The sequence below is a fragment of the Hylaeus volcanicus genome, chromosome 6 (genome assembly GCF_026283585.1).
Source record: "Hylaeus volcanicus isolate JK05 chromosome 6, UHH_iyHylVolc1.0_haploid, whole genome shotgun sequence".
In the NCBI taxonomy this organism is placed as follows: Eukaryota; Metazoa; Arthropoda; class Insecta; order Hymenoptera; family Colletidae; genus Hylaeus; species Hylaeus volcanicus.
Window position 1 is genome coordinate 18,921,565 of NC_071981.1, and position 26,409 is coordinate 18,947,973.

The 26,409-nt window shown below is 40.4% G+C and overlaps 3 protein-coding genes across 5 annotated transcripts in view; 1 reads left to right on the forward strand and 2 right to left on the reverse strand.

Annotated features, from left to right (window-relative positions):
- Nucleotides 1–374: 374 nt before the first annotated feature.
- LOC128877804 (myosuppressin) lies at nucleotides 375–8,495 on the reverse strand. The gene is made up of 3 exons (XM_054125346.1): nucleotides 8,298–8,495; nucleotides 1,884–2,104; nucleotides 375–1,007 (listed from the first exon to the last, which is right to left on the reverse strand). The coding sequence occupies exons 2-3, from the start codon at nucleotides 2,095–2,097 to the stop codon at nucleotides 919–921; spliced, it is 303 nt and encodes a 100-aa protein (XP_053981321.1). The 5' UTR covers nucleotides 2,098–2,104; nucleotides 8,298–8,495; the 3' UTR covers nucleotides 375–918.
- Nucleotides 8,496–10,505: 2,010 nt separating this feature from the next.
- On the forward strand, nucleotides 10,506–19,182 carry LOC128877906 (acyl-CoA synthetase short-chain family member 3, mitochondrial). Its single transcript, XM_054125548.1, has 13 exons — nucleotides 10,506–10,766; nucleotides 11,776–12,000; nucleotides 15,702–15,867; nucleotides 16,003–16,292; nucleotides 16,401–16,497; nucleotides 16,577–16,785; nucleotides 16,856–17,084; nucleotides 17,572–17,682; nucleotides 17,739–17,938; nucleotides 18,060–18,205; nucleotides 18,319–18,541; nucleotides 18,612–18,787; nucleotides 18,884–19,182. The coding sequence occupies exons 2-13, from the start codon at nucleotides 11,913–11,915 to the stop codon at nucleotides 18,977–18,979; spliced, it is 2,031 nt and encodes a 676-aa protein (XP_053981523.1). The 5' UTR covers nucleotides 10,506–10,766; nucleotides 11,776–11,912; the 3' UTR covers nucleotides 18,980–19,182.
- Nucleotides 19,183–21,228: 2,046 nt separating this feature from the next.
- LOC128877907 (beta-1-syntrophin) overlaps nucleotides 21,229–26,409 on the reverse strand; it is an 18,444-nt gene continuing 13,263 nt past the window's right edge. For all 3 annotated transcript variants that reach the window (XM_054125550.1, XM_054125549.1, XM_054125551.1), the window contains 4 exons: nucleotides 25,430–25,854; nucleotides 24,749–24,934; nucleotides 23,755–24,101; nucleotides 21,229–23,401 (listed from right to left, as the gene is read on the reverse strand). In XM_054125550.1, the coding sequence (XP_053981525.1) occupies nucleotides 23,350–23,401; nucleotides 23,755–24,101; nucleotides 24,749–24,934; nucleotides 25,430–25,854 (1,010 nt within the window). In that variant the 3' untranslated portion in view covers nucleotides 21,229–23,349. The remainder of the gene's footprint in view (nucleotides 23,402–23,754; nucleotides 24,102–24,748; nucleotides 24,935–25,429; nucleotides 25,855–26,409) is intronic.

A 26,409-nucleotide genomic window follows, 5' to 3' on the forward strand; every position in this document is an offset into this window, starting at 1 on the left:
TTGGATAGAGTACAAGTTTTTGAGGTACTTTGTATATAGGATTGTTATGCGTGCATATTCAATCTTTTTCACTCCGTTGTTTATTGTTATAATTTATTGATTATCATGCAAGATCTAAACGATATCGTAACTATGCATTGTAAAAAGAGTTTGCGTTTTATTTTTGCACAATCGTTAATCATTCTGTCTCCGTTACAATGTGATGAAATAAAATCATGGAAGTAAATCATTTAATTTCTTGTGTATTAGTACTCGATGAAGCGTTGGTGGGAAGATGAAGATCATTTTCCAACTAAAGGTTCTCGATGCGCTAAAAAATTGAATAAGAGAACATTCTTGTCGTCCCTATTTAAAACGCAAATGAAGCGTTCTTTCTGAAAGCAATTGGTATTTTGATTCTTCAATAAGACATTTGTTCATTAATATTTATTCCATTTATTTTAAACTATATTTGTGTTAAGTTTGATGAATGATTAAATGATGGATAGTATTCAGAAGTTCCCGTTACAAATGCAAGTGTCTTTCTAATATCCGTTCGGAGTGATATTAAGAAAAAAAAACCACGAAATCTGTTGCACACAAAACCATGCCCTGACTAGAATTCTGACTAGAATTGCACCTTGTACCAATCTTTATCTATCTTTGTTATAAAAATACAACCGACTTCGAGTAATGTGAAGTAACTTTCTTTGATTCAAATCATACTTTGTCTAAATAATTTACTTGGACGAAGAAGAAGAGGGAACTGCTTTTGGTATCTCTTAGCGATGAGAGAATCAAAAGTAATATAATTCGCAACCGCATTGAATTTTGAAGTAAGTCTGAAATTATCCTTTCCTAGCTAGATAATGAGGCGATCAAGCGATAAGAGTTCAGCTGTTCAATATTTTTTGAGTAAAGCATAATTTGTTGAGGCGTCTAGCGACGCTTTCCAAAGCGCAGAAAAACGTGATCAACGTCCTGTCTTTTGACTCCGCTGTCCAATAATGGGATGCTTTCATGGAAACCTGCAAAGGATAACACGATTAATTACGAGAATGTGACAAATATTTATCGTTCTTTTTGATCCGTTTCATTTTTTATTCATTCAAGTTAATCTAGCGATGAGTAGATAGAACCAATTTTAATGTTGACGTTTATTAAAGGTTTCGAACCAATATAACTCAAGATCGTGAATAGTTCATATGCAATACAGTCAATGTGGAGATTATACGACTGAAAGATTTAAACAACATGTTAGGAGGAATTATTTGTATTTAGTGGATAATTAAATTTACATTTTAACGAAGAAATTAAAATTGTTTAAATTACCCGCGCTTTCTCCCTAACATGATGAAGTCATCTAGCGGTGAACATATCGAACTATTTTCGGAGTATGATCAGCGCCTCTATCGGGAAAAGACTCAAGTTTGTCCTCAATAGTTCCTATTTTCACGTCTAGATGGCGCCATTTGCACTGTTTTTTTTACCGACAACTGTCGGTACATTACCATCATATCGGTAATTACCATCTAAAAGCGCTATCTAGCGGCTGGAAAAGGAACTATTGAAGGCAAATTTGAGCGTTTTTCCGATAGAGGACCTTACTCCGAAAATAGTTTGGCATGTTCACCGCTAGATGGCTCCACCCTCTGCGGTGAAAAAGCGCGGGTAATTTTAAAAGTTTAAATTTTCTTATTAAAAAGTAAATTTAATTACGCTTCAAACAAAAGTTAGTTACGCGCTATCGTTTCATTGCTTAAAGAATATTGTATACTGGAATGTAGCTGTACAAATCAATTGAAATCTTGGCGTATTAAGGTTTGTGTGTTGAGGTGATACGTATTTCATTTGATTTTTAGAATTCTATCCTATCGTTGATAAGGTATAATTTTGAAGTGTACCTGTTATGTGGTTGTCTTTTTCGTCGATGTAACTTTCCATTTCTGAGCCAAGTTCGTATATCCTGGAAAGGGCGGCGCAGACTTTGCGAATCCTTGGGGGGAGATCATCAAGATATCCAGGATTACACTGCGAGGGCAGAGCCGACGAAATGTTGTCGCAGAACATCGATATGGTCGTCAAAGAAATGAGGATCACGATCGTTGAACCCATCATTTTTGTCCTTAAACCGAATGAATAAAAGAATGTTGAAAGTATGTACATGTTTTCGATGCTTCTAATTAATTTTCTTCGAAAGTATCGTTGAAATTCATGGAAAGGATGTCGCAGGCGTAGAATAATTAAAAACTCGTAAACATTTCGTTAATTAATTAAGTAACGTGGGCAGCGTCGCGATGAGATCATAATACAGGGGATGGACGAGTGTGCAGGAGATTAAAAACAAAGCGAACGTACTTCCGTCTACAGGAAAATTAGCTCGCCACTTATGAATACGCGGGAACCTAGAGGGAAATCAATTTTCCAGTAACAGGTTTCCCGTTAAGACGGATGCTGAGATAAGGCCCTCCGATACCCTTCTAACGTGACAATGAATACCGCCTATTATAGTTCGTCTTTTCTACGAGATCTTTCACGGAGAAAAACACTAATTTTAGTTGTTCGATCGATTTTGAATGAAGTCCGCAGCAGGTAAATTCGTTCGAGACAAGGAAAGCGAACGGCAGAGCTTCCGTTGTTTGTCGATGCCGAGGAAAACGAAGGAGGGTGTTGCGTTGCACAAGACGGTCACGGAATATCGAGTAAATAAGACTCGCTGATCCGAATGTGATCTCACAAGTGAGCTCAATGTCGGGAAATCGTATTACCTACGTGCTCGGAGTGCCTAACAATTTTCGCTTTGTTCGCAGCGAGTATAACAGATAGCGTGGGAGCTAAATCCTTCGTAGCGGAAGGAAAACAAACATGTACGTACGGGGAAAGTTTCCCTTGAAAAGTTTAGCGGTAGGAGGTCCACGAATACCCTAAGATTTCTCCAAATTAACACTCTAACCATTGGTCAACTGGCAAAGAATTAGGAAACTGTTTCACTTAGGAAACTGTATTCTTATATTATGAAATATATTCTTACAAACGGAAGCAGTAACTTGACGCGGTAACGATACGAGTGGTAAATATATATTGACGTAGCAATAAAAAATAATGACACAGAGAGCAATGGGAAACGGAGTCGCAATTTCGGCTGAAGAGCTTAATTAACGTCTATCGATGAAGTACTATAACGACGCAACCCGTAGATAATTCTTAATCGCCATTATGGAATTGCTGTGAATTACTCTGGTGACGTTTTACACTCCATCTCCCGTGGTGATACGTAAGCATCACCCGTTTCCTTGGTTCTTGTGTCTCGATTAAAACAAAGTTCGATCGATATTGTTTAGAAAATAATTTCTTTCCGATTATCGCAGTTTAATTCGAACGTAACCTTTGTAATTGTTTAGCAAAATTAAAGTGTTCTCGAATTGCATGGCTTTTACAAACTTCAATTAGTTCACGGTTCTTTTCTGTTCTAATATAAACAGGTGGAAGAGGTAGACGACGGTAATCGCGTTATCTCTTCCCTTTTGCGGTTTGAGAATTATGTGGCGTGGACTCTGGCTTTCGGTTAATTTAATTCTCGAAACGTATCACGCGAGGAACGGTACGCGTGAAAATACTTTTGTGGAAATTGGTGTCCTGGTACTAGGCGAATCCTGTACGGGATAACTCTTCGTTGTTGTCTCCTAGGATAGTAATCTGTTTCATGTAGCGAGCCACGTTGTATTTACTTTGTTTTACTTAACGTTTCTATTGCACTGGACCAAGATATAGGTATATTATTAAAGATAATATAAGTGACCTAGTAGAAAGGTTGAGAAAAAAAAGCGTCAAATATACATATGTAGATTGATCGAGTATTGGACCAATAGTTATGAAGATACGAATTGAAGATCGGTCTGACCAAAGTTGACGCATACTACTAGTGCAGTAGAAAGCTCGGCGTTCGGTCGCGCGAACATAACACGTTTGATTTTAGGTTCGTCTGTCGTAGGGCCAGATGGCAAAATTGTGAAATTTATAACTACTTCAACGCAGAATCGGAAATAAAAATTGAATTTATGGCCTCTCACTTTTTGACACCATCAATATTTTTAGAGTTCAACAAATATTTTGGGAACCCAAAGCTTTAAATTTCCACCAACGAAGGAAAACAACTCTGGGCTCTTTCCCATCCAAACACTCCTCAGTTTGCAGCGATTAAATTCTTAAGGGTTCTGTTTATTCCTAAGGGAGACGAGTATTGGGTGGTTAAGAGATGTGGGAAAGGCATTTGGGAATGCTCGTACGATCCCTCGAAAAATACAGGGACTCGAAACAAAAATTACCTTCACGATACTGGTATCATTCGTAACGAAATAAAATTCTCTACAATTTGGTATCGATTTCTATGCTCGCGTACTTGAATACAGAGGACCATCGCTTTCAGCACGCCTTGAATAAAGACACGGTCATTTTAATTGTACTTTCTTTCTTTACTGTGAACTCAATAAATTGAAACTCCGAGGATGGCCTGCGCCGCGGTGGAAACGTTAATCGTAATTTATCGTACGATTCATTTGCGCCTAATGCCGCTAATAGAATTGCTAATCCTCTCGTACTGATTTCTCCAGGTTTCGTCTAGGCGATATGATCTTTACGTAACTTTTCAAAATACTGTAAAACACAAACAAGAAAGCGTTTTCCCATGCATTTCGACTTTAGATGCTTTAGGTACTTCAGATAGTGTTATTATCCAAATAGATCAGGAAGAGAGATTCTCGACCCTCGCGAGAGATCGATCGAGGAAACGGAGAGAGAGAGATAGAGATCGCGTCGCGGGATTGTCCCAGGAAATGAACGTCAGTTCTTAATCAAGTTTGTTTCTGAAATATCGCCGCTGAACTCGTGGTTCTGATATTGTGAACGCATTGCCGGAGAAGGAGGAATCGTGGGACGGTCTGGAACAAAAGTGGCCAGATAGAATGAATAAAAAAAGAAAGCCTCGAGTAGAGCGACTTTATGAGAATCGTATTTCTTTCGAAACTTGCGAGGGCAATTGGAACTGTATTACAACGCTTCCCGATCTATTTTACATCGGCATACTCTTAGAAGAGACTTAATAATTCTTCTTCAATAATAAATTCTTCTTAAGAAAATTAAAGTTTTAAATATCCGCACTATATTATAAAAATGATTTCATATATTTAGCCTTACGTATATAAAAATCTGAAATAATCAAAGTACAGATACCATTTCTTCTCTCGTTAAGGTCTAATTAATCCTGTACCGATAATTACGTAACGAGTTTTTCGGGGAGTAAAGTGGACGAAAGTGCATATTCGAAACAAAAGTGCGATTTAGACGCGATCCCCCGCAGGATCACGTTCATGCAGCGCTTAATAAGAAATTAAACTTAAATTGTCCTCCTCGGAAGTTTTAATCGTCGCAATGTGAAACTTTGCATACGGTGTGACGGATAAATCCCGTATCACGGGGGTAGATTAAACAACTCGAATTGCGACGGCAAAGCCTATTATAAAACGACGCATAACGCACTTCTGCAACTCACTTTTGACGTATAATACCAAGTATACGTCACATACGGCATTGCAAAATTCTATTCTCCGAGATTCCTCGGATTTTATCTCGTGTCGCGGGCAAGACGAGCAAATAATAGGAAAAAAATCGCAAGAATGGCACGAGGAATCTCCATGGTAGAGCTATAGTATATAGAAATCGACTTGCTACAAAAGATTCACAGTACTCATACATTGCTGGAACTATTGAACGAGGGTGTGATCATACTCTACCGTGCAGTTTATTTTAGTTTAGTTTTCGACACTTTAACGCTATTATTATTATTATTATTATATGTACTTTTTCTATATATTTAATGCGTTACAATTTGTCAAAACCTACTTGAAAAACAATTAGGGGGAGTGTCGTCTTAATTGAACCGTCGCCTGCGTTGGACCAGTGGTGTAATTTGAGACTTAGAGACGATTTGTATTGCTCGAGTGTCGACACAGATTGTCTACGCTAGAGAGTAGACGATGGAACTGCTCCACTCATTTCAGCAGTCGTTATTCGCGATTGGTAGATAGCGATATCGTTGGGTTCGTTAATGGACAAATATTTAAATGACAGATTGAAACGTCAACAGCCACTCCGCTGCAAGTAATAAATCATTTCATTCTCTTGGCTCGTACAAATTGCGATTGGAGAAATTTGAAGAAAGTTGAATGCTTGATATGTCCGATGTCGTGCGAAGAGCAGAATTTGTAAAAGTGATCGCAGAGTAGAGAAACTATCGAAGTCAAAGAAAATGAGAAAATACTTGATTAATGAAGACAACATTTTATTATATTTTGCTTACGACTCGCCAGAGAAATATCCTTCTAAATTATAAATCCGCCCATAAATTTGTTTTCAGATTTCCCTTGAGCCTGGAATGATGTTCACCGTCAAGGAATTACACATTTATGCGATCGAATGTAGCCCGTTGGAATAAAATCGAGTCTTCTGTTGTTCTATTTCGGATGACGAACAGATTGACAGAAAAAATTTTGATTAAATAGCTGTCGCCGCGTTATTTCGAAAGCTCCTACCGGTAGGACGTTTACCAACGTGCCTCGAAGAGCCGTTGAATTATCTAGGTAGATTCAGGAAGCTGGAAGACGTTTGCGTGGCGAGATATATTGGAATTTGTTCGAACCGAGGAACGTCTCGCAAACCTACATACGTAGGTTACGCTCTTCCAGATGCCATGCACAAAGACAGTTCACGGTGCGAACAATCCCTTGAGACGAGACGCTTCATGGACGTTGCGGACGGGATTAATGTTTGCTGGCGATGCAACTTCATTTTCTACCTGTCGCGTGAAAACTTCCGCCCACCCAGATCTTTCAATGCACTTTACAGTTATGCGTAAATCTGCGAGAAAGGGCTCTGGTTTGTTTGGAAATTGTTGGAAAAAGTCGATCGAAAAACGTGATATCGCTATAATCACTATTAACTTGAACATGACCAACGCGTCGTAAATGATTGACGTTCATATTCGATGAATAAATTTTCCTGGGTCTAATGTTTATGCTACCAACGGAATATATCCCTTTCTTTCGCGACGAGTTTTTTCAAGTATTAAAAACATTTCGGAACAAAGATCAACAGTTGCTCGAGTACTCGAAGAGCGTAAGATTAAAATACGTTCGAAACGAAGTTCTAATATTTTCACAGAGTCGTCGAGGCACGAAATAAAAAAGAAATACGTGTCGTGTTGCGTTTTATCGAAATACGGTGGCACGTAACATTACACATTTAGTGTAGAAACGCGACAGAGAGCTATGCGGGCTCGAGGCTTCCCCAGCTCTCGGACGGAGCGCACCCGAATTTTTGGAATCAATTGTTTCCAAATTAAGCGTCGTACGAAACAAATTTTATTCGGAAAATTTATCGTTTCAATTTTCGAAATAATTCTTTACGCAAAAGAATTGTATGCTTGATTACTCTGCACGAAGTGTTAACAAATTTATGCGGTGAAACTTAAACTATCGAATGAGGAATTATGTTAAGAAAATAAAAATGCGAACGACCATCCAACGACCGTCAACTTTGAGATCTGTAAAAACAGTGCTGACAGAAAAAAATTTAACTAAATTTAGACAGAAAAATTCCAAGGAGAAAAGCTTGGGAAAATATTCAAATATGTACGAATATTAATATTAATTTTGAATAATAAGTAAGATTGAAATACGTGTAGTCTAATTTGGTTGTGTCATTTAACAAATATGTAGACACATTGTAGGTTTATTATATAAGTTAGCAAATAGTTTGATGGTATCATTGATGGCTAGGAAATTCATATATTTATAGTCCCCTTTATTTAGGGTTTTACTTTTTTCTTTATAGATACCTTAATCTATGTAATTTTAACTATTAGAGACATAAAGAAGAAGCCACTATCTAGCCTAGTGATTCGATCCAATAAACAGTAAAGGAAATATAGAATTATTTCTGGCGAAAGAAGACTTAAAGGTGTCCATTACTGGTGCTTTTATCTTATATTCAGCCACGTAAAAGGCATGCAGATACCTCGCTGAAAATTATTCCCGCTTCATAGTAAAACGTAATCTCTAATTTAGCTTGCCTTATTATCGATAGAAATCTACAGGTGAGTCGACACGTTAAGAAAGATTAAAATTTATATTCAACGAATAAATTTTCCCGATTTAATGCTTGTACTATCAATGAAATAAATTTGTTCTTTTTCCAGCGACGCGACGTGTACGAGAATTTCGCCTATCTTTGACTAACAGGTAGGAAATAAGTATGCGGCTAACCTGTTGCGTGATCACGAACGTAGACGGTCGAAACTACCCCTCGAGAAGGTTTGCGGAAGTAGAGATGAACGGTCCTCGAATCGTTGGACACTGTTGTGCGTCGATGGCGGTTAAACGCGAGAGAAAAGGGTGGTTTTTGCCTGCGTAGCCGATAAGATCCAAGGGTACGGTGATAGTGGCGAGATCCGCGAGGGTTCCATCCCTTAAATACGCGCCGTTTCGACGACCATGCGCGGTCCGTCAGGGCGCCGAGGCTAAATCGCACGAACATCGCACACCCTCTTCTCGTGTTCGTCGTTGACGTACATTTTCAATTTTTCCCGTGACGCGCCGAATGAAAATTTCATGTGGCCGGGAACAGGTTTGCGCAACGGCACACGTTTTCCATGGGCACGAGCTAAGTTTCGTCGTTTTCTTGCTTCGTCGCGCAGCCTGCAAACGAGATTTTTAACGGTGCAACTGGTTGCTCGCTCGAACGAGAGAACTTGAGGAGACGTGGCAGATTATTGTCAATTTTTCATGCCCCCCCCACCCCTCGCGGAATTAGTTGTGCCTTCTTTTTTTTTGCTTTTTCTCTTGAAGCTTAAACTAAAACTCAGGAGAGCATTCTTTTCGCTTTCTTAAGCTCGTGGTGCGGTCTAGAGGAAAGTTCTTAATCCTTTTGGGCTCACGGTACTGTTTGAGGTAAAATATATCTGGCACGGTTATTAATCTTAAATAATTATAGTGACTAAACGTAAGACATCGGAGGATTGAACGTTAATGGAAAATAGTTTAAAATTTGTTGGCATTTTGTGTAATACTGTTGGCATATATTATTAGTTACCATTTTGACATTGTCGAAAAGAAACGTTTATTCGCGCACGTGGGTAGAAACGAATAGCGTACTGCTATTCGCTGCAGTATTTTCAAGCGATGAAAACTCTAGCTAATAAAATCTCTTCCCTAATTTATTTGAATTCACCCACACTCTCGCCAAGCACACCTGTTGCGAAGCATTGTACTAAAACACCCTGTCTCGTTACGGGGGACCCATTAAATTTTCAATTATTTAATATGACAGTCCGACGACAACACCGATGACTCACGTTTAATTTTGTACCACCGTTTTTCCAAGCCTAAATTGTCGATTTCGTTGGTTACACATCGTTAGCGGGACCTGTAAATAAAATTTTCCACTGCAAGTATTCCGTAGAATTGAAGTAACTCTACATATCACTGTTGGACAACAAATAGCGTAACGAGAGTTGTATTTGCTCGATATGACTCGATTGCTGCGTCGAATTTCATTCTTGATAAACGTCGTGCGAAATGCACGGGGAAAATCACTTGCAGAAAAGTCAGGGCTGTAATAATAATAATAGTTGTTAATATTATTCGATTAGCAGACGATAGAATTCTTGCAGTAAAACGTCAGTGTATACAAATAATATTGGCCGAATCTTAGCGTACCTTTCGGATATCCGTTACCAATCGGAGGAACAAACACAAAATCTCTCGATATTAAATATACATCATTGATCACGAACGACCAGAAAACCAAAATTAAACGCGACCTAATAAAATGAGACGACGAAACGGGCAAACACGGAAACGTTAATCATCAACGACCTACTTCTTCGGACGACGAATTGATCCTTCGAGTGATAGATATATTTGTAACACAACAAATACCATAACAGCATGTAATTTCACTGATAAAATCGATAAAATATGTAACTCGATACCAGCTGTTACTCAAAAACAACGTCAAACGAGTCGTGTGTTTATTATTATTTGTTTATATGAACTTTTTTGTTGTTCTTCAGTTCGCAATTTACAGTTGAGACAACAGTTATCGAAATACTCCGTATTAGATTCCCGATATTAAATTCCAATTCGGTACTGAAATGTCAACAAGAAACGACATGTTCCGTTCGCGTTCTAAAAATTCCATCGAATCGCGTAACTTCTGTTTTTTTTTTAAATTTTAATTCCAACGAGTAATAGTGATACGATGTATTTCTATTGTTAAATAGTCAAAAACAGAGACACGGTAACGTGGGAAGGAAAACGGTGGATTCGTTAGCTGACTGGCTGGCCAGCGACAATGTTCCTTTTTTTTTTTAATTACATACGACGACCTACGGATCAAGATTTTTTCAAGACGTAGATCCGTCACGTGACCGTCACTTTTACATACCGGTAAACTTACCGCGACGATCCTCGGTGTCGCTGTGTATCGTTCGATCGGCCGTTAGAACAACGTTCCCTTAAACTTGATCGCGATTTCCTGCCGGGGTATTTGTTATTCAAGTGCCGTCCGTCATACCGTGAACTTCGAAGAGTTTTCAAGTTTAATCGTAATGGATTACCCTCGTAATAACAGCGAAAAAGTTCGGCGTGAGACGTCTTAAATTGTTCGTACGAGTTGTGATCGTACTACCAAAGGTGCCGGAAAGAAACAGAGAGGATCTTCAGGATCGATCGGTGAGCTCGATCATACTGATCACTTTTCGCGAACTTCGTAACAGGAACATCGATTAACGAAATGATACTTGACTTCCCGTAACGGACCTCGGTAATCTTCTTTCGTCTTGGCTCAGATTCAATAGGAAATATTTTCTCGTCGAAGTTCGCGTGTGTGTAACGTTCCTCGACATATTCTTAATAGATGTATCGTAATAAACAAACACAAACGGACAACTGTGTCTACGTTAGTTTAAGAAATTGGGAGATAGTTGTTGTAAAATGATCGATACCCATACTATAGGTTCTAAACATTCTAATCTACGTACATAGAAGAATACCGAGTGCAAGTCACGAAAGAAACTTTTGGGACAACCTAATATTACGGTGTATTATTTCAGTTATATTTAGCGGGGCCCCAATAACGGGAGACATGTGAAGAATGCTTTTTCTAAACAAAGAAAGACATTCTGAACCGAGGTTAAATCACGATTCATGAATGTGGATAATTACATGCGGGGTTATAAAGGGTTAATAGAAACGAACACCGATAGTTTTGCGCGTTTCCGAAGATAACCGTTAAATACCTCTAATAATATAGACTCATCGAACTTTGAAATCGCAAATTTCTTTAAATTTTCTGTGTATATTCATTTATTCTATAGGATTTCCTTTTTCCATAGGGCATCTAATACCGTATAATATAAACAATCGATCGATAAAAATACAAAATATTTCACGCGATTTACGATTTATTCGTTGTTGTTGTTGTTTCATTATTTCCAGAACCGTGTATTAAAGTGTGAGAGCAACCCATCGGCGCATTGTTGTAAAATTGTGGAACATTTAATTAAATATACGCTCAGGCAACTTTTATTTATGCAAACTCGGGATCATTAAAACACGATGGACTCATTATACATTTATTCTTACGGCTATTATTTCCAATACGATTACGAACGTGTGCATAACAGTCCTTGATGTTTATTAATTCCTTCTGCTGGACGATTTTCGATGCTTTTATTTACAGATAATCTTCGTCCTAATCTCGTGGACAGGAAGTGGTCGGGAAGGATCGTGAATGGACCCTTCCTCGTGGACGTTGACGCGCTATTGGTTCCACATCATCTAACATCCACGCAACCAGTCCTTTTGCAATTTTCTGTGATGCTAAAAGTAAATTCAGATTTTTTCAACCCTCAGTCCCACCCGCTCATCGCAGACTCGAAGATGTGCCAAAAAAACGATGGCTGTGGTGAGTACCTCCTCAGGATTATCAAGGGCTTCAGGATCTTATTCCCAATGACAAATAATACATGCCAACTACACCCTGTGTACATCCATGTTTTGCATAATGCATATGTTTTTATTCTCTATTCTTAAATGTATGTACAATGTACTACTGTATGTGTTAATCGCTATGAATATGGATATTTCATGCTTCATTTACTTCTTAAGCAAATGAGTAATTCCAAATGACTCATGCCATCGACCAAAGGTACGGTGTATGACTGAAAATACGTTGGGGCCATCGTTGGTATACTGGTGGTAGAAATTCTAGAGACGTTGCGGAGAAATAATTGAAAAAAAAAAAAAAAGAATGACTTTTCTCGAGAAGACACAAGCATAGACCCTAAACAAAATCTTATGAAACTGGAATCAAGTCGTCTTTTCTGATTGGAATTAGAAAACAGTGCTAAGGAAAAATGGTGAAATTTGTATTAGAATATTATTGCGACATACCGTATCAATCTTGAGAAATCTCTCCACTCTTTTCGTCGATAAAGGAGAAGAGGAAAGTGTTATTTCTATTCGGTCCACTCTGCGTTATGGACGTAACCCATGAATTGACGGGCGGCCTTCCAATGCCAGAGGGATGCCCACCCTTGATTTAAACCCTAAGATCGAAACGTTAAAGTAAATACCTGCTTAAGACTACTGAACTGTCGTCCTTACCGTTGAAGAAAAGTTTAATTCTATTTTCGACGAACCCTCGCCATAGGTAAACAAAAGGTCGCTCTTGGTATCATAAAGTCTGCGTCTTATCGTAGCCACAAAAAGACATTTTTCGTATCATAATCAAGCAACCCTGCAACGAAATTTCGGAGAGCTTTTAAAGAGAGTCGAATAAAATATTATTTCAAATAGTAAACGCGCAACTCTGAACACTTTTTGTCACATTTGGAATATTGCTTATAATAGGATTCGAGAGATTTTCGTCTGGAAAGAAATCTACCCAGCTCTGGAGACTAATTCGAACAGCAGACGGTGTTTGCGACGCATCTTGTCGATAATTCAATTTCTGAAACTGGTTTTTGCTTACAGACGCGATCGTCTTCGACTCGATAGACGAGCGAATTTCTGTGTCTCGAGGAACGACGAAATTTCATTGTTAACTTCAACGCGAATAACGCAAATTAGCGCAATCGAATCGTCTAACAGCACCTGCTGTTTTCCTCTCGCAGCGTTAGGTGTTGATGCGTAGTCGAAGAAAGGGGGATGGTCTATGGGAGCGGAACTTTGTAAACAGAATCGTCGTCTGCTGAAATGGAAAAGCAATTTTTGAATTCGTCCTGCGTGATGGTTCGCTTTGACGATTTTTGTCTGATCCCTTCATTTTGACTTTACGATTTATCGAGAAACCGTACCACGAGTTGCGACACGTTGTGTGGAGGCGGGACATCTTCTGTCGAAACCCAGGAATTTTCAGCCCCGATTTGTCGCAATAATGGATGCTCAAGCTGAACTGTAATCCTCGCTACTGCGCCTGAATCGATTCGACAATAGCGGCACAATCTGTTGTTATCTGGGCGGGATGAAAGTAAAATTCCGATTTGTCTTTGGTTCGGTGTCGGCGACAAAAGGTATCGAGGTTGTTTCGCGTGATACACGGAAACACAAACGCGTGGGTGACGCGTTAAAGGGGCGCGGGCAGCATAGGAAATTACTATGAACTCGGTACCGGTGGCTCGCGATGAATAATTCATAGGGCCGAGGTAAAAAAATATTGTTAAGACAGTGTTCCCAACTCGGGACGTTTAAATATTCATGAAACGCGACCACGTGACGCAGATTACAGAAGTCAACGTTACCTTAAACTACGACGCGATCTCCATCTGACAAAGTTTCCGGAAGACAACCGATTCACAACGCCGTCGTCGCGGCTCACGCTGAATCATTTTCCTTGTATAACCGCTGTCTTCTTCGCATCGTATGTGAAATAATCCTTGATCCATTCAATGCTAATAGGAGCACCAATTATTGTTTACGTTCAAGTGCGATAGACACTTTGTATCTGTAAGTTGTATCTGTCGTATCAAAATGGCCGAACTTTTCACGGGACCAATATTCCAAAAACTTTTGCAACCGTTTGTGACCGAATACTCCTAGCTCAACAGAAAAATATAGAGGATGAAGAATTATTTTGTAACTCGCATTAGTCGTGAATACACGTCGCTAATGCATTCGTACGCACAGTTAAAGAAGTTCAGTCTCGGATTGAAAAGCGTCACGATGAATTTCAACATCCTCCCTGACCTAACTCGGTTACCGTAGGCGTTTTGGAACATGACGCCAGAAACAGATTCCTTCCTCCAACATCTCTAATGCGATCGAAAGGTCGGTGGAGGTTACGCTTAGACGATTAACCAGAAAATGGAAAACACAGTTTCGTGATTCCAGCAGACTTTATGGCTAGCTTACAATTTTATCGTATACGTTACATTCCTTTCCCTTGTTTATACGTTCACAGCGATATAACGTCTGTATCGTTATCGTAGAAATTTTGTAAGTTTTATGTCATCTTAATATACGCAAAAAAAAAACTCGGGCATAATCACTATGTAAAGACAATGGTACGTGAATCTGCATAACATGTAATGTCATTATCAAGCACCTCTTCGATATCTCCAAGGTCTGTGACTAATGAATTTACAAACGCGTTGATTTTATTATTATATCGACGGATTATTACAGCGTAAACGGCGCATGTTCGTTCAGAGGGACTTCGATGGGTAGAATTCGAGAAATTGGTATTTAAATGCTTCGCGGAAAGAGTGCTTCGACGAATTAAAGAAAAATAACTCGTTACTTAGACCGATTCCGGTTTTTGTATTACTCAAATTACTTGTAAAATTATGCAAAAAACCAAGTTACTCCATATGCGAAATATATTCAGCAAGAGATAGCAACAGGTGCTCTCCGTGCGACAATCGATACTATGTGTTTTCTCGAGCGAAACGGATGCTTAATTTCCTTAACCTTTAGAGGGCAATAAACCTGTATGTATGCATTCGACGGAAGCCACCGGTGTGGTTAATGAACTGATATATGCGTTTGGCGAGCATCGTCTGCTTAGGCTCCCGACACCAAGTAAGACTGGAACAATTTGAGTGATTTGATATTCGAATATTATATTAGTATTCGAATACTAGGTCTTAACTTCTAGTAATCGAATATTCAGTGGCACGTATAAATTTGGAATGCTTGAATATTCGAATATCGCGTGTAAACTTGGAATATTTACATATTCAAATACTCAACTGCAGGAATAGCATATTATTGATAGACTCGGTTTAACCCTTGGATGCCCTAAATTTGATACCGGACTATCGAATCAGAATCGTGCACTCGCAATTGGTTCGTTTTTAGTATTTGGCTGTATGTATGTTACCATTGCTTAATGTAAAATTATAAAAATAAACGTCGGTTGTTAAGATTGTTCAAATAATAAATACATTGATATTTTTTTAAATTGACCAACCACTTGTGGTGACTTTTATCGAATTCATTTTTGTCTAAGCCTTCTAATTAATTTTCGCAAAGCATTATTCCATTAATAGGACTCTGATAAGAAATCTTCATAAAGTTAGCGTTAAATGGTAATTCCATATAGTAGTCTAGCGATTTAATTAGCGTAAATCGGCATCTAAATTTACTCGATCATTTTTCTCGTAGATTACATCGTCAGCCCCCATAATCCCCATTGTCCAGCTTACGACGAGGCCTACAAGGAGTCCTTGGAGAATCCGGAGAAATTTTGGGGCGAAGTGGGGCAGTGCGTCGAATGGAGTAAACCTTGGACGAGAGTCTTGAATAATTCCAATCCTCCGTTTACGAAATGGTAGGTGTTCATTTGTAATTTATATTTTTTGTCCACGTCGTCGTATCGCTTAGCGGGTCAACTCGTTTTTCACGAAGTTTCATCCATTTTCGTAACAGGATCTATTTTGCACTAACCGACGCAACGAATCCGTAGGTTCGTCGGTGGAGAGTTGAACGCTTGTTACAACGCGGTGGATCGCCACGTTCTCGCGGGAAACGGGAACAAAACAGCGTTGATCCACGACAGTCCCCAAATACCAACGGTTCGAAAAGTAACCTACAACGAGCTGCTGGAGAAGACGTCCTTGCTGGCTGGCGCGTTGGCTGACATGGGCGTCCGCAGAGGCGACGTGGTGGTCATCTACATGCCGTTGATTCCTGAAACCATAATAGCGATTTTAGCGACGACGCGTCTCGGTGCCGTTCATTCGATAGTATTTGGCGGTAAGGATGGGTTTCACGAACGCAGGATGAAAATTGATAATGCCACGAGCGAGAAAATTGCACGAGGCTTGTTCCTACGAATAAACTGACAGTCCTTCTTCTTTGTAGGATTCGCATCGAATGAATTAGCAAGTAGAATAAACCACGCGAAGCCGAAGGTGTTGATCGCGGCTAGCTGTGGCCTGGAACCGTCCAAGATCATTCAGTAGGTTTTATCTTTTTCTGAAACTGAGTGTTTACAAGAGAGATCTGCGACTACGAGTTGTTGTAATTCTTGAATGCAGGTATACCGCGATGCTAAACGGCGCCTTGAACATCATCTCAGTACCAAAACCACAGTGCATCATATTTCAGAGGAGAGAGGTATGGGAGAGTCCTCTGATAGAGGGTCAATTCGACTGGGACGATGTGTTGAAAAGGGCGAAACCGCACCCTTGTCAACCAGTCGAAGCGAACGAGCCGTTGTATATCATGTACACATCGGGAACAGCAGGTAGTCTATTCCTATTCTATTCCTGTTCGTGAAACGCAAGCAGAGACTCGACTAAACTTTTTAACCAAAGGCCAACCGAAAGGGATTCTAAGGACGATCGGTGGTCATCTGGTATCCGTCTGCTGGACGATGAATACAGTTTATGGCATGAACAAGGACTCCGTTTGGTGGGTGGCCTCTGATATGGGATGGGTCGTCGGTCACTCTTACATTTGTTACGGGCCTCTTCTTTTCGGTGCGACTAGCGTGATGTACGAGGGAAAGCCTGATAGGACACCAGACGCAGCTCAATACTTCAGGTGAATAGGAATCGAATTTAAAGCGCCGAAGATACTGCTGTATATGTAGTTGTTGTAGATGTTCTCCCGGTTAATAGTTTGGAAAGTATTTAACCCTTTAACCCGACTTTGAACCCCTATCGGATCGAACCACTAGGGTTGAAAGGGTTAAACTTCGTTTTTCGGTAGGTACCTGTCTGTTGTACCGTAAGAACTCTTTGTAACAATGACAGGGTATCGCGGTCGGTAGAGTGCTCGGTTTGTAATCAATATATTCGAGCGGGGAAATGAGACAGGTAACTCTGCAGTAAGGTAGAATACTCTGTTGCTAACGTAGCGTATGTCGTTTGTGAAACTCGGCAATATAGGAGCCTAATTGTTCGAAGGATTTATCAACAGACTCGAAGGACTGTTCTGCGATACTAAGTCGTTAAATAAAACGGAAATTGATTCTGTACACCGTTATCTTCAGCATTTTCCGATCTAACAGAAATCCTATTTCTTGCAGGGTGATAGAACAGCACAATGTGAACGCATTGTTTTGCGTGCCCACTGCTCTACGAGTCATAAGACGTGCCGATTCAGAGCTGACGTTGGGTCGGAAATATTCAACGAAATCGTAAGCTTTTCGATCGATTGTATCGTTGACATCGAAATACATGGTCGTCTTTGCAGGTTGAAGACCATATTCGTGGCTGGAGAGTTCTGCGACTACGAGACGAAGCTCTGGGCGGAGAAGGCGTTCAGAGTGCCGATCCTGAACAACTGGTGGCAATCGGAAACCGGTCATCCCATCACGGCGTTGTGTTTAGGATACGGTCACAACCCCAGTTTACCGAAAAATAGCACTGGCGTACCGATTCCTGGTTACCAGAGTAAGTTTGCGGTCCGTATAACGATCGGAATCATTTACCGATCGAAAGAGGCTCAAGGTTTTCAACCCTACGCTGAATAATTGAAAGTTACGTATAGACAAAAGTTAACCCTTCGTTTCAGTCGACATTTTACAAGACGATGGTAGCAAGACCGCAGTCCACGAGCTAGGCAGAATCGCTGTTAAATTACCGTTGCCACCTGGCTGCGCGTCGACTCTTTATCAAGCTGACGAAAGATTCAAAGAGATCTATTTCTCGAGGCATCCGGTAAGCTGCGTTCTCGAAGTTAGAGAAATGCAAAAATCCTTCGAACTCGGACAACAAAGTACTTCCCGTGCTACCACTACGAATAATTTAATAATATAATAAAACGGCTGCAGGGTTATTACGACACTATGGACGTTGGCTACAAAGACGAATACGGATACATTTACGTGATGGCACGCGACGACGACGTCATCAACGTCGCAGGCCACAGATTGTCCACGGCAGCCCTAGAAGACATCGTCATGGGACACCCCGACGTCGTGGACTCTGCTGTCGTGGGTGTACCAGACTCTACTAAAGGAGAAGTTCCTTTGTGCCTTTATATAATGAGACCTGGTAAACGTTCGGAACGAAAGCCCGATATTTTCTTCTGATTTCTTTCGTTACCATTTATTCCTGTGCGTAGAAACGACGAAGAACGAAAAGGAAATCAACGATGAACTGGTTTTCCGCGTGAGATCGTTAATTGGACCCGTGGCATCGTTCAGGATAGCCGCGGCTGTAAGAGCACTGCCGCGGACGCGTTCAGGAAAGATAATTCGCAAGTCTATCGCCACTTTGGCTCGTTCGAAGCTCGTCAAGGTGAACGTCCCCGAAAGTAAAGATGCCGCGATGAGAGATGAGCGTTTATTTATTCACCATTCGCCAATGTTAAATGTATGTTTTATTCTTTTTTAGATTTCAAGCACGATAGAGGATCCGTCGGTGTATCGCGAGATAAAAGAAGTACTCCAGAAACTGGGATATGCCAAACTAGCGCCGGATCCTCAATGATAAGTCTAGTTAAGATTTTACCATTTTTATTGTAAACTATTAGTAATCGCATGTCAAATGTAATAAACCCATATACGATATATGTATAGCCGACACCCATTGGAGAGTACTTGAGAACGACGCGTCGAAAAATCGCGTTTCACAGTTATGTATATTTATAAATTGCACTGCAACTATAACATATATATATATATAAACCGGTCATCCCATATATATATATATATATATATAATCATCCCACGAAATAGTAAAGAGAACTTTTAAACGAATTACATCGAAATGTGGAATTTAAACGGATCGATGTAACTTAACTTACCGTTCAGGTCTTCGCTCCGATTATATTTTCAAGTGTGCGATAATTCCATTCAGTGTAAAGTACGAAAAAGGGAAATAAAAGTAGCTACCACACATATGAAACTTTTTTATCAAAATTAAGGAAGCACGATTTTGTTGCAATTTTTTTTAATGATAATGTAATAAGAAACAGTATAATAATAATATTAATTTTAAATTTAGAAATTGTTGTGTAACACTACCTGGCTGATTTATTCAATAAACTGCTTTCTTTTTCATTCTTATTTTTTTTCCCAATAATCGAGTTTCATTTCTTTTTTAGTTGCTTGTCTTCTTCAATATTTAATCAACGTCACGAATATTTTTATACAAACCTAGCAAAATCATGGAATCACCTATCTACGAAAACACAAAATGGAAAAGACTTCACTGTTCCACTACATCGAAGGTAACGTAAATCGAGCCCATGGACAAAGTACCACCGTATCGTCGTTTTGTCACTGATAAAAATATAATAATTAATATATTTATTATTATAATCTGACATAATTACAAACGTATGTTATCATTGTAGACGCTATATCTTTCGAGCTCAAAAACGATCACCGTTTCGACGGTACTAATTTCAACGAAGGAAGCGAATCCTTCGATTAAAGTAACTATTCGAAAGTTAAACATTTAACAAATACCATAGAGAAATAAAATTAACTCGAGACACATTTTACAAAGTCGTCTCAAAACGCTCTGGTACGAACAGAAAATGCATCCGGTCGAGAAAAAACGACCGGTGTTGTTCGGCTTTCTCGCACGGAAAAAAATAATTGGTTGAGCCAATCAAAAGAAAAACATGGTTACTCTTATCAACCTAAAATCGTTACACATGTCCCAATCGAGCCTTTCGTTGTACGTGTCATGTTAATCGTTTAAAAAATGATAAATCTTTCTTATAAGAGTTTCTTTATAAGACTTTCACGTTATATTTTTGCTTTTTTATCAAACGAGTGGACGACCCTAAGGACGCTGGTAAGGCTATCGACAAAAAATAGTTAGCATTTCTCGATCCTTAGCACTAGCGATTCTGAGTACCGTAATGGGGACATAGATGGACAATCCATTGGTAACGATAACCAATCATTTTTGCCCGTGCACCAACAAGAAAGCCACCTATCGTTAAACACTGCGTAATCTAAACAGCGATTTAAAACCAACATCCTTCAAACCAGCTCGAAGGGTGACAGGTATAAATAATTGACGCAATTCAATCTACAATTGTATTAAACCTCCTATTTTATTATCTGTGCTTTTTGAGCGGTCTGTCGTTAAATTTCGCGCGGTTTATTCTATTTTATCTCGCATCGATTCATCCGATCGACGATCGACGTCTCGTTCGATCGCGTTATCCGCGTCTTGTCCTTCGTTTCGCGAGCGCGGTCTCGATCGATCCTTGTCGCAATCAACTTTGACAATTCGTCATCGATTCGCTCAAGACTCTCTCTATTCGCTGTGTCTCGTCCTTTGTCCTTTCTTTGTTCGTCGGTGTTTGTGAGCACGGTTTTTCGGTATCGATACAAAGATTGGCGGTAAGAATAGCGATGTGTAACCCTTCGAGTGCTATGGGCACATATATGCGCCCAGAGAAAGCTATCGTTGCGGACTATGGACGCATAAATGTGTGTGTCAACCTTTTTGGTATATTTAATAAGTTCAAACATTCGTTACTTTCTATTTAAGATATGTTTTGCATTTAATAGCTTCAAAATAATTAATTAAAAAATAATTCTGTCCCTAGCGACCGCAACCGCTACGCGGATTGCTTTGGCCAAGAATATACAGCACTCGAGGGGATAATTATAGCAATTCCCAGTGTTTTAGGTACGATCGAGTCTGAATCTTTCGCTGGGTTAGCTAACAATTTAATTAACACTTTTATCGAATTAGAAGTTAGAGTTAATTTCTTTTAAAATATCTCAAACATATTATAATCATTGATTGTAATCACTTCGGTCGAAAATTGATTCAAAATCGATCGAACACCCCTAGTTTGGGTTGAATATTTTAAACTCATGCAACAAGCACGCGACTCTGTACGCGAAAGAAAGGTTCACTCGAATATTACTGGAGTCATTAAGCCTTTGACCTTATTTCGAATCCCTGGGGTGAATCTTCCGTGAATGCTTAATTATCTACAGGCTGCAATGACTTAATCGCAAAATTTACGTTGTACTGTTCACTTATACGATTCACGCGACGACCAAACGATAGTACTTAATCACCGTTAATGTAACAGTAATTATACGAATGAACCTTCGATCACACTTACGTGTCACTTAATTCGGACAAAAGTTTCTCTCGTTTTATGCGAGCGAAAAATTGAGTGGAACGTTTGTTTCTCGAAAGTTTTGGGCAATTAAACAATGTCGCAATTCACGATTCGTATAGTAACACCTTTCACGCAACCGTGTATACATTTTAGATAAATTCTTCGACGTTTTGTACGTGATGGCACTTTGTGCGTCGCGATCGAATTAATAAACGTGGCAACCATACTAAGGTATTCGCTTATCGATACTGGACGCGGTATTACAAACGATAAGTACAAACAACGCATCGCTTCTAGGAAATTGTATGACGAGGATGATTACAGTCCAAACTAGATCAGCTGGTCGCTCAACTCCTAAGATTATTCCCATCGTATCGTTTTCCACTTTTTCGAAAAGAATTAACAAGTTTTGTCTGAATATTTATACGATAAAAAAAAAATGTAAAGAACATTTATAGAAATAAGCAAGATTAATCAAGTCTTTCCAGATCTTGCGTTTCAGATTTTTAGTTGCGTTATGTATGTAGCGAGACGAAGTAGCATTGAGCGACCATTTGATTCTGTCCCGCGCGTAGATTGCTGTGCCGTTTTGACAAACGTTTACGTGAAGATTCGTGAAAACGCAGTGGACGATTTTTCACCTCCTTAAAAGCTAAATCGAGTCCTATATCCGTAAGAGAACGTTGGAATCTTTCTAATTAATACAAGACACAATCGGTGAATAAACAATGCTCATTCTCGCTTTTGATGTTCGACGCTCGTTACGTACGAATAAGATTTCAATTCCTGCGTATCAATAAAGTATGCGATGTCGTTACACTTGTATAAAAACCGAATCCAAAAGTCGAGTCTTTTACAATCGTTACTAAATGGCGAGCACGAGTTCGGGATTACAACGGGGGTGTACTAACATCTGTGTCTGACTTGATACCGGAGCTAACTACTCGAAGCACTGTTTCTCAATTTCTAAAGGCAAGAGTAAACTATTTCATCGCTTTCTCGTCACCTTCGAGTCCCTATTTTCTTTTTCTCGCAATTCATTGACCACGTTTGAGAAACGTTGCTCGAAGCGTTGATCGTATCTCCAGTATTTACACTCTAATAAATAGAACGCCACTGATAACTAGCGAGTATCGTAAATGTGTGTTAGCGACACCGAGCCTGGTAAAATGGACGAATCGGGGATTAGAATCATCTGCAACAACGAGATCGACGAAATGCGTTAGAATTAGAGATAGATCGACAGTTAGAAGACAAAATTTAACAAAACTCGAGACCAGAGAGAGGGAATCGTAGAATCGAGTCAGAAAACTGTACAAAACTTATATACGAGTAATCGTGGATCCTGTGACCATAATCTAACGTTATCGGTGACAATGGATTTGGTTTAGTTCTGTGTTCGAATTCTGTGAAATTTGTTGCAAAAAGATAAAGTACGTAGAAGCTGTACAACTCGACGGTTTTGGCAACTTATTTTTAAGAGCGCGTGTTGAGAAAGTAAGGTATCTGGGAGCGATTGTGGCTGATGTTAAAAGTGTCAAGACTTTCGAAGAATCGCGAATTTGAAGAGTATTTGCGACATGATCCACATGATGAATTTGCGCGCGACAATCGAGACGACGATGACAATGGTTGGTGAGTTTGTGATCTGCGACAATGTTCGTTAGGAACCGGAAACAGGAAGAGGCGAAGGACACCTTACTGGATCTTCGCTGCTTCGACTTCTTTGCCTCCTCGTGCGGTGGATTGGCCTTTGTCAACCAATCTTTATCCATCGATCGATCGAATATTCCAGAGCTGCTAGCCACCTGAAATGCAAACGTAGCTTTTAATCGAATTTGTTTCAGAGAAGACTACGATAAAGAAATTACCCCGTAGAGGGAGTCATTGGTAGCAATTGTTCCAAGTAAACAATCGATAACCATATTGGGTCAACGAGGGTCAAGAAATCCGTGCCAGCCATTGTACATTCTACGTATCGACTGTTTTCCTCGACACATATTTCTGCCAGTACGTGATATTTAACGGAGGGGTAGCTGAGACGATTCTGAACCACAATTTCCTTTACAAAAATGTCGGCTGCTGTTTCATGGCGATCGTGGTAGTTTTGGCGTAAATTATCGAACAGTTTTCACGGTTAAAACGCAAAGCAGTCGCTCACCGTTTCTTGTCCATTTCGGATTCTGTGGCGAATATGTAGCTCCTTTGCGTGGGATCGGGTGGCTGTAGCTCGAACGAGTGCTTCCTTCCACCGGAAGTGGGCGCGCTGCTGTGCACCCTGAAGCCGTGAAGACAAGCGACGCCGAATGCCTTCTCCGCGTTGACGTCGTCGTAGAAATACAACGCGGCGTCTTTCAGCACGCAATATCGGTTGGACCAGCCAGTCGGCGAGGATGTTTTTCTCGCGTGCTCTTGCTGCTTGCTGAGGTATCCGAAGCAATCTGGTCTCTGAATGGCGCACGCTGCCATTTCACGCATTCTCAACGACGCCTCGAGCCAGGTGTCGACCTGTAAAAGACATCAGGAATGTCGAACGAAGTCGAAGAATTTGGTACACCTTTGGTACCTACCACGAACTTCTCGTAATAAAAAATTCTAATAAAAAATTCTAGCGACGTCGGCTACGAAATCTTTGTAACCGTTGAAAAATTAAACGAACGAAATTTAAATCTGAAGAGTTCCGTTCCGCGAGCAAGGTCTAATTAGCTCGATCGATCCAATTATTAAATTTCACCGATTGAACAATGCAATTCCCACGGAACACTTCAATTTCCCAGCGAGGCCGGCTGGTAAAACAACTCGCTTAACTATATCACCGGTACCTGGAAATTTAAAACGAATCCTATTTTCCTAGACTCGCGGAAGGACTAAAAGTTTCTGCATTTCGTTAAATCCGTTGATTCTGCTCGATACGAGCGGTGCACGCGGAATGGTTCGAAATTTATCGCGACTCCGCGAGTTCTTTAAGCATATACTATAAGTTCTCGAGTAAGTCGGTCTCGAGTTGAGCGGAGTCGCGGATACTTTACGAACAAATGAGAAAGAAAGTTGAAAAGAACGTTCCATCGCAAGTGGAACATAAAAAAAAGACGAAATTAGTGCGTTCATTAGCTGTGGAATTAGGGGATAACTATCGAGTAAGTTGCAAAGCGTACCTGATCGTTTCTTTCGATGGCTTCCTTAATGACGGTCATCCATCGGATCGCAGCTTCCTCGGTGTCCGCCGCGAGTCGAAGCGTCGGTGCACCTTGTTTCTTTATCGCGAAACTGTGTAACCTCAGTTCAGGCGTTTGCTCCACGTCGTATTTTATCAGCATTACCGCCCCCACTGGCTGTGAATCCTGCGAATGGAATCGCACCCCTCGTGAACCATTTATCGAATAAACGATCGTCCGTAAATACTTGTCATTTCGATGGATGTGTAATTCGTGGTCAAGTATGGGAATGGATTTAACTTCAACGAGGCGCGATCGAACGACTTTTCACGTGACAAACGATTGTTTTCCAAGTTGGAGCCATTCGTGTTATCCGAGATGCAGATTTTCTTAGATACAGATGTAAGAAAATATAAAGTTAATCCATTCACTGTCACGCAACTTTAAAGCATTTTGCCTCGGGCGCCAAGATTTAATACAGATGTGTAATCTAAGTTATTAATATTATTCGGATCTACTTTCGCAATGATTCGTGACTCAAAAGGCTATAAACTCATCCCTTGAGTAATTGCAATCAATCTGAACTACGAGGCATCTCGCAGCTCCCAGCGAATGGGTTAAATACACTATTTATTATTTAAAATAATATTGTCCATCGTTTATTCAATATTCTTCACTCACCGCGTCAGTCTTGTAGTAGTAGAAGCAGTTGTCGCGACGCAGAGCAAACCATCTTCGAACCCACTTGTCCGTGTTCGAGGACGTAGCAGATTTCCTCCAGAGGTATCCAGAACAGAGCGGCGCTTCCTGAGGGCCTTCCTTCGCCCCTGGCCTGGCGACTTTCGGTGCCAATACGTTGCAGGTTCTCGCGACTTCGAGTTCAAGAACGTCGGTGCCAGAGTGCGCGAGCCTGACGACTTCCGAGTGCGTCGCGTCCATGACACTTTTGCCGTTCACCGACATCACAATGTCGCCGATTTCGAGACCGGAGCTCTCCGCTGGGGTGTCAGGTTCGATGGCGGACACCACCACTGGTTTCGAGCCGTGTATGCGGAACCCGAACTCGCCGCCAGCTTCGCGTTTCACTACAACTCTCTTGTCGCTTTCTGCAATTAATATTGATTCTTATCGTTATTAATCGAGAAGAATAACGAAGAGCTTCTAACGGTTACCAGCTAACGAGACCTTGCCATACGTCACGCGCAGCTTGTTTGTCGATGCTTAGAAAACTGGACGATTTGATTCTTACCCATTTTGTAAAAACGATATCTATTGTAGGAGTCTAAACGAAAAATAAGGCACGGGGATTCGAGAACCCACGATCCTCGGATCCACAGTCGACCGCTTTACCTACGCGACCAATCCCGTACCCTACGTTTCGTGTTCTTATTTGACTCCTTATTGTTGGGTATGGGAGGCGCGGATACTACACTCGGCTATCCTGAATTGACATTCATTCGCCCTCGAATGTCCGTTTTCTCGGGTTTCGCGTCTCAACAACAGTGCGCGCCGCGCCCTCTTTCGCGAGTGTACTCCCCTCTCTCTTTCTCTCTCGGGTTTTGCGTCTCAACAGCAGTGCGCGCCGCACCCTCTTTCGCGAGTGTACTCCCCTCTCTCTTTCTGGAACGTTGTTCTCTCTCGACGCCTCATTGTTGCCCGCT

Bases quoted from the DNA above. Each gene is read 5' to 3' on its own strand.
- LOC128877804 (XM_054125346.1), bottom strand. From the start codon at position 2,097: ATGATGGGTTCAACGATCGTGATCCTCATTTCTTTGACGACCATATCG. The intron at 1,008-1,883 runs GTACACTTCAAA...TATCCTTTGCAG, and splicing joins AAAAGACAACCACATAACAG to GTTTCCATGAAAGCATCCCA.
- LOC128877906 (XM_054125548.1), top strand. From the start codon at position 11,913: ATGCTAAAAGTAAATTCAGATTTTTTCAACCCTCAGTCCCACCCGCTC. The intron at 16,786-16,855 runs GTAGTCTATTCC...TTTTAACCAAAG, and splicing joins GTACACATCGGGAACAGCAG to GCCAACCGAAAGGGATTCTA. The intron at 18,206-18,318 runs GTAAGCTGCGTT...AAACGGCTGCAG, and splicing joins TCTATTTCTCGAGGCATCCG to GGTTATTACGACACTATGGA.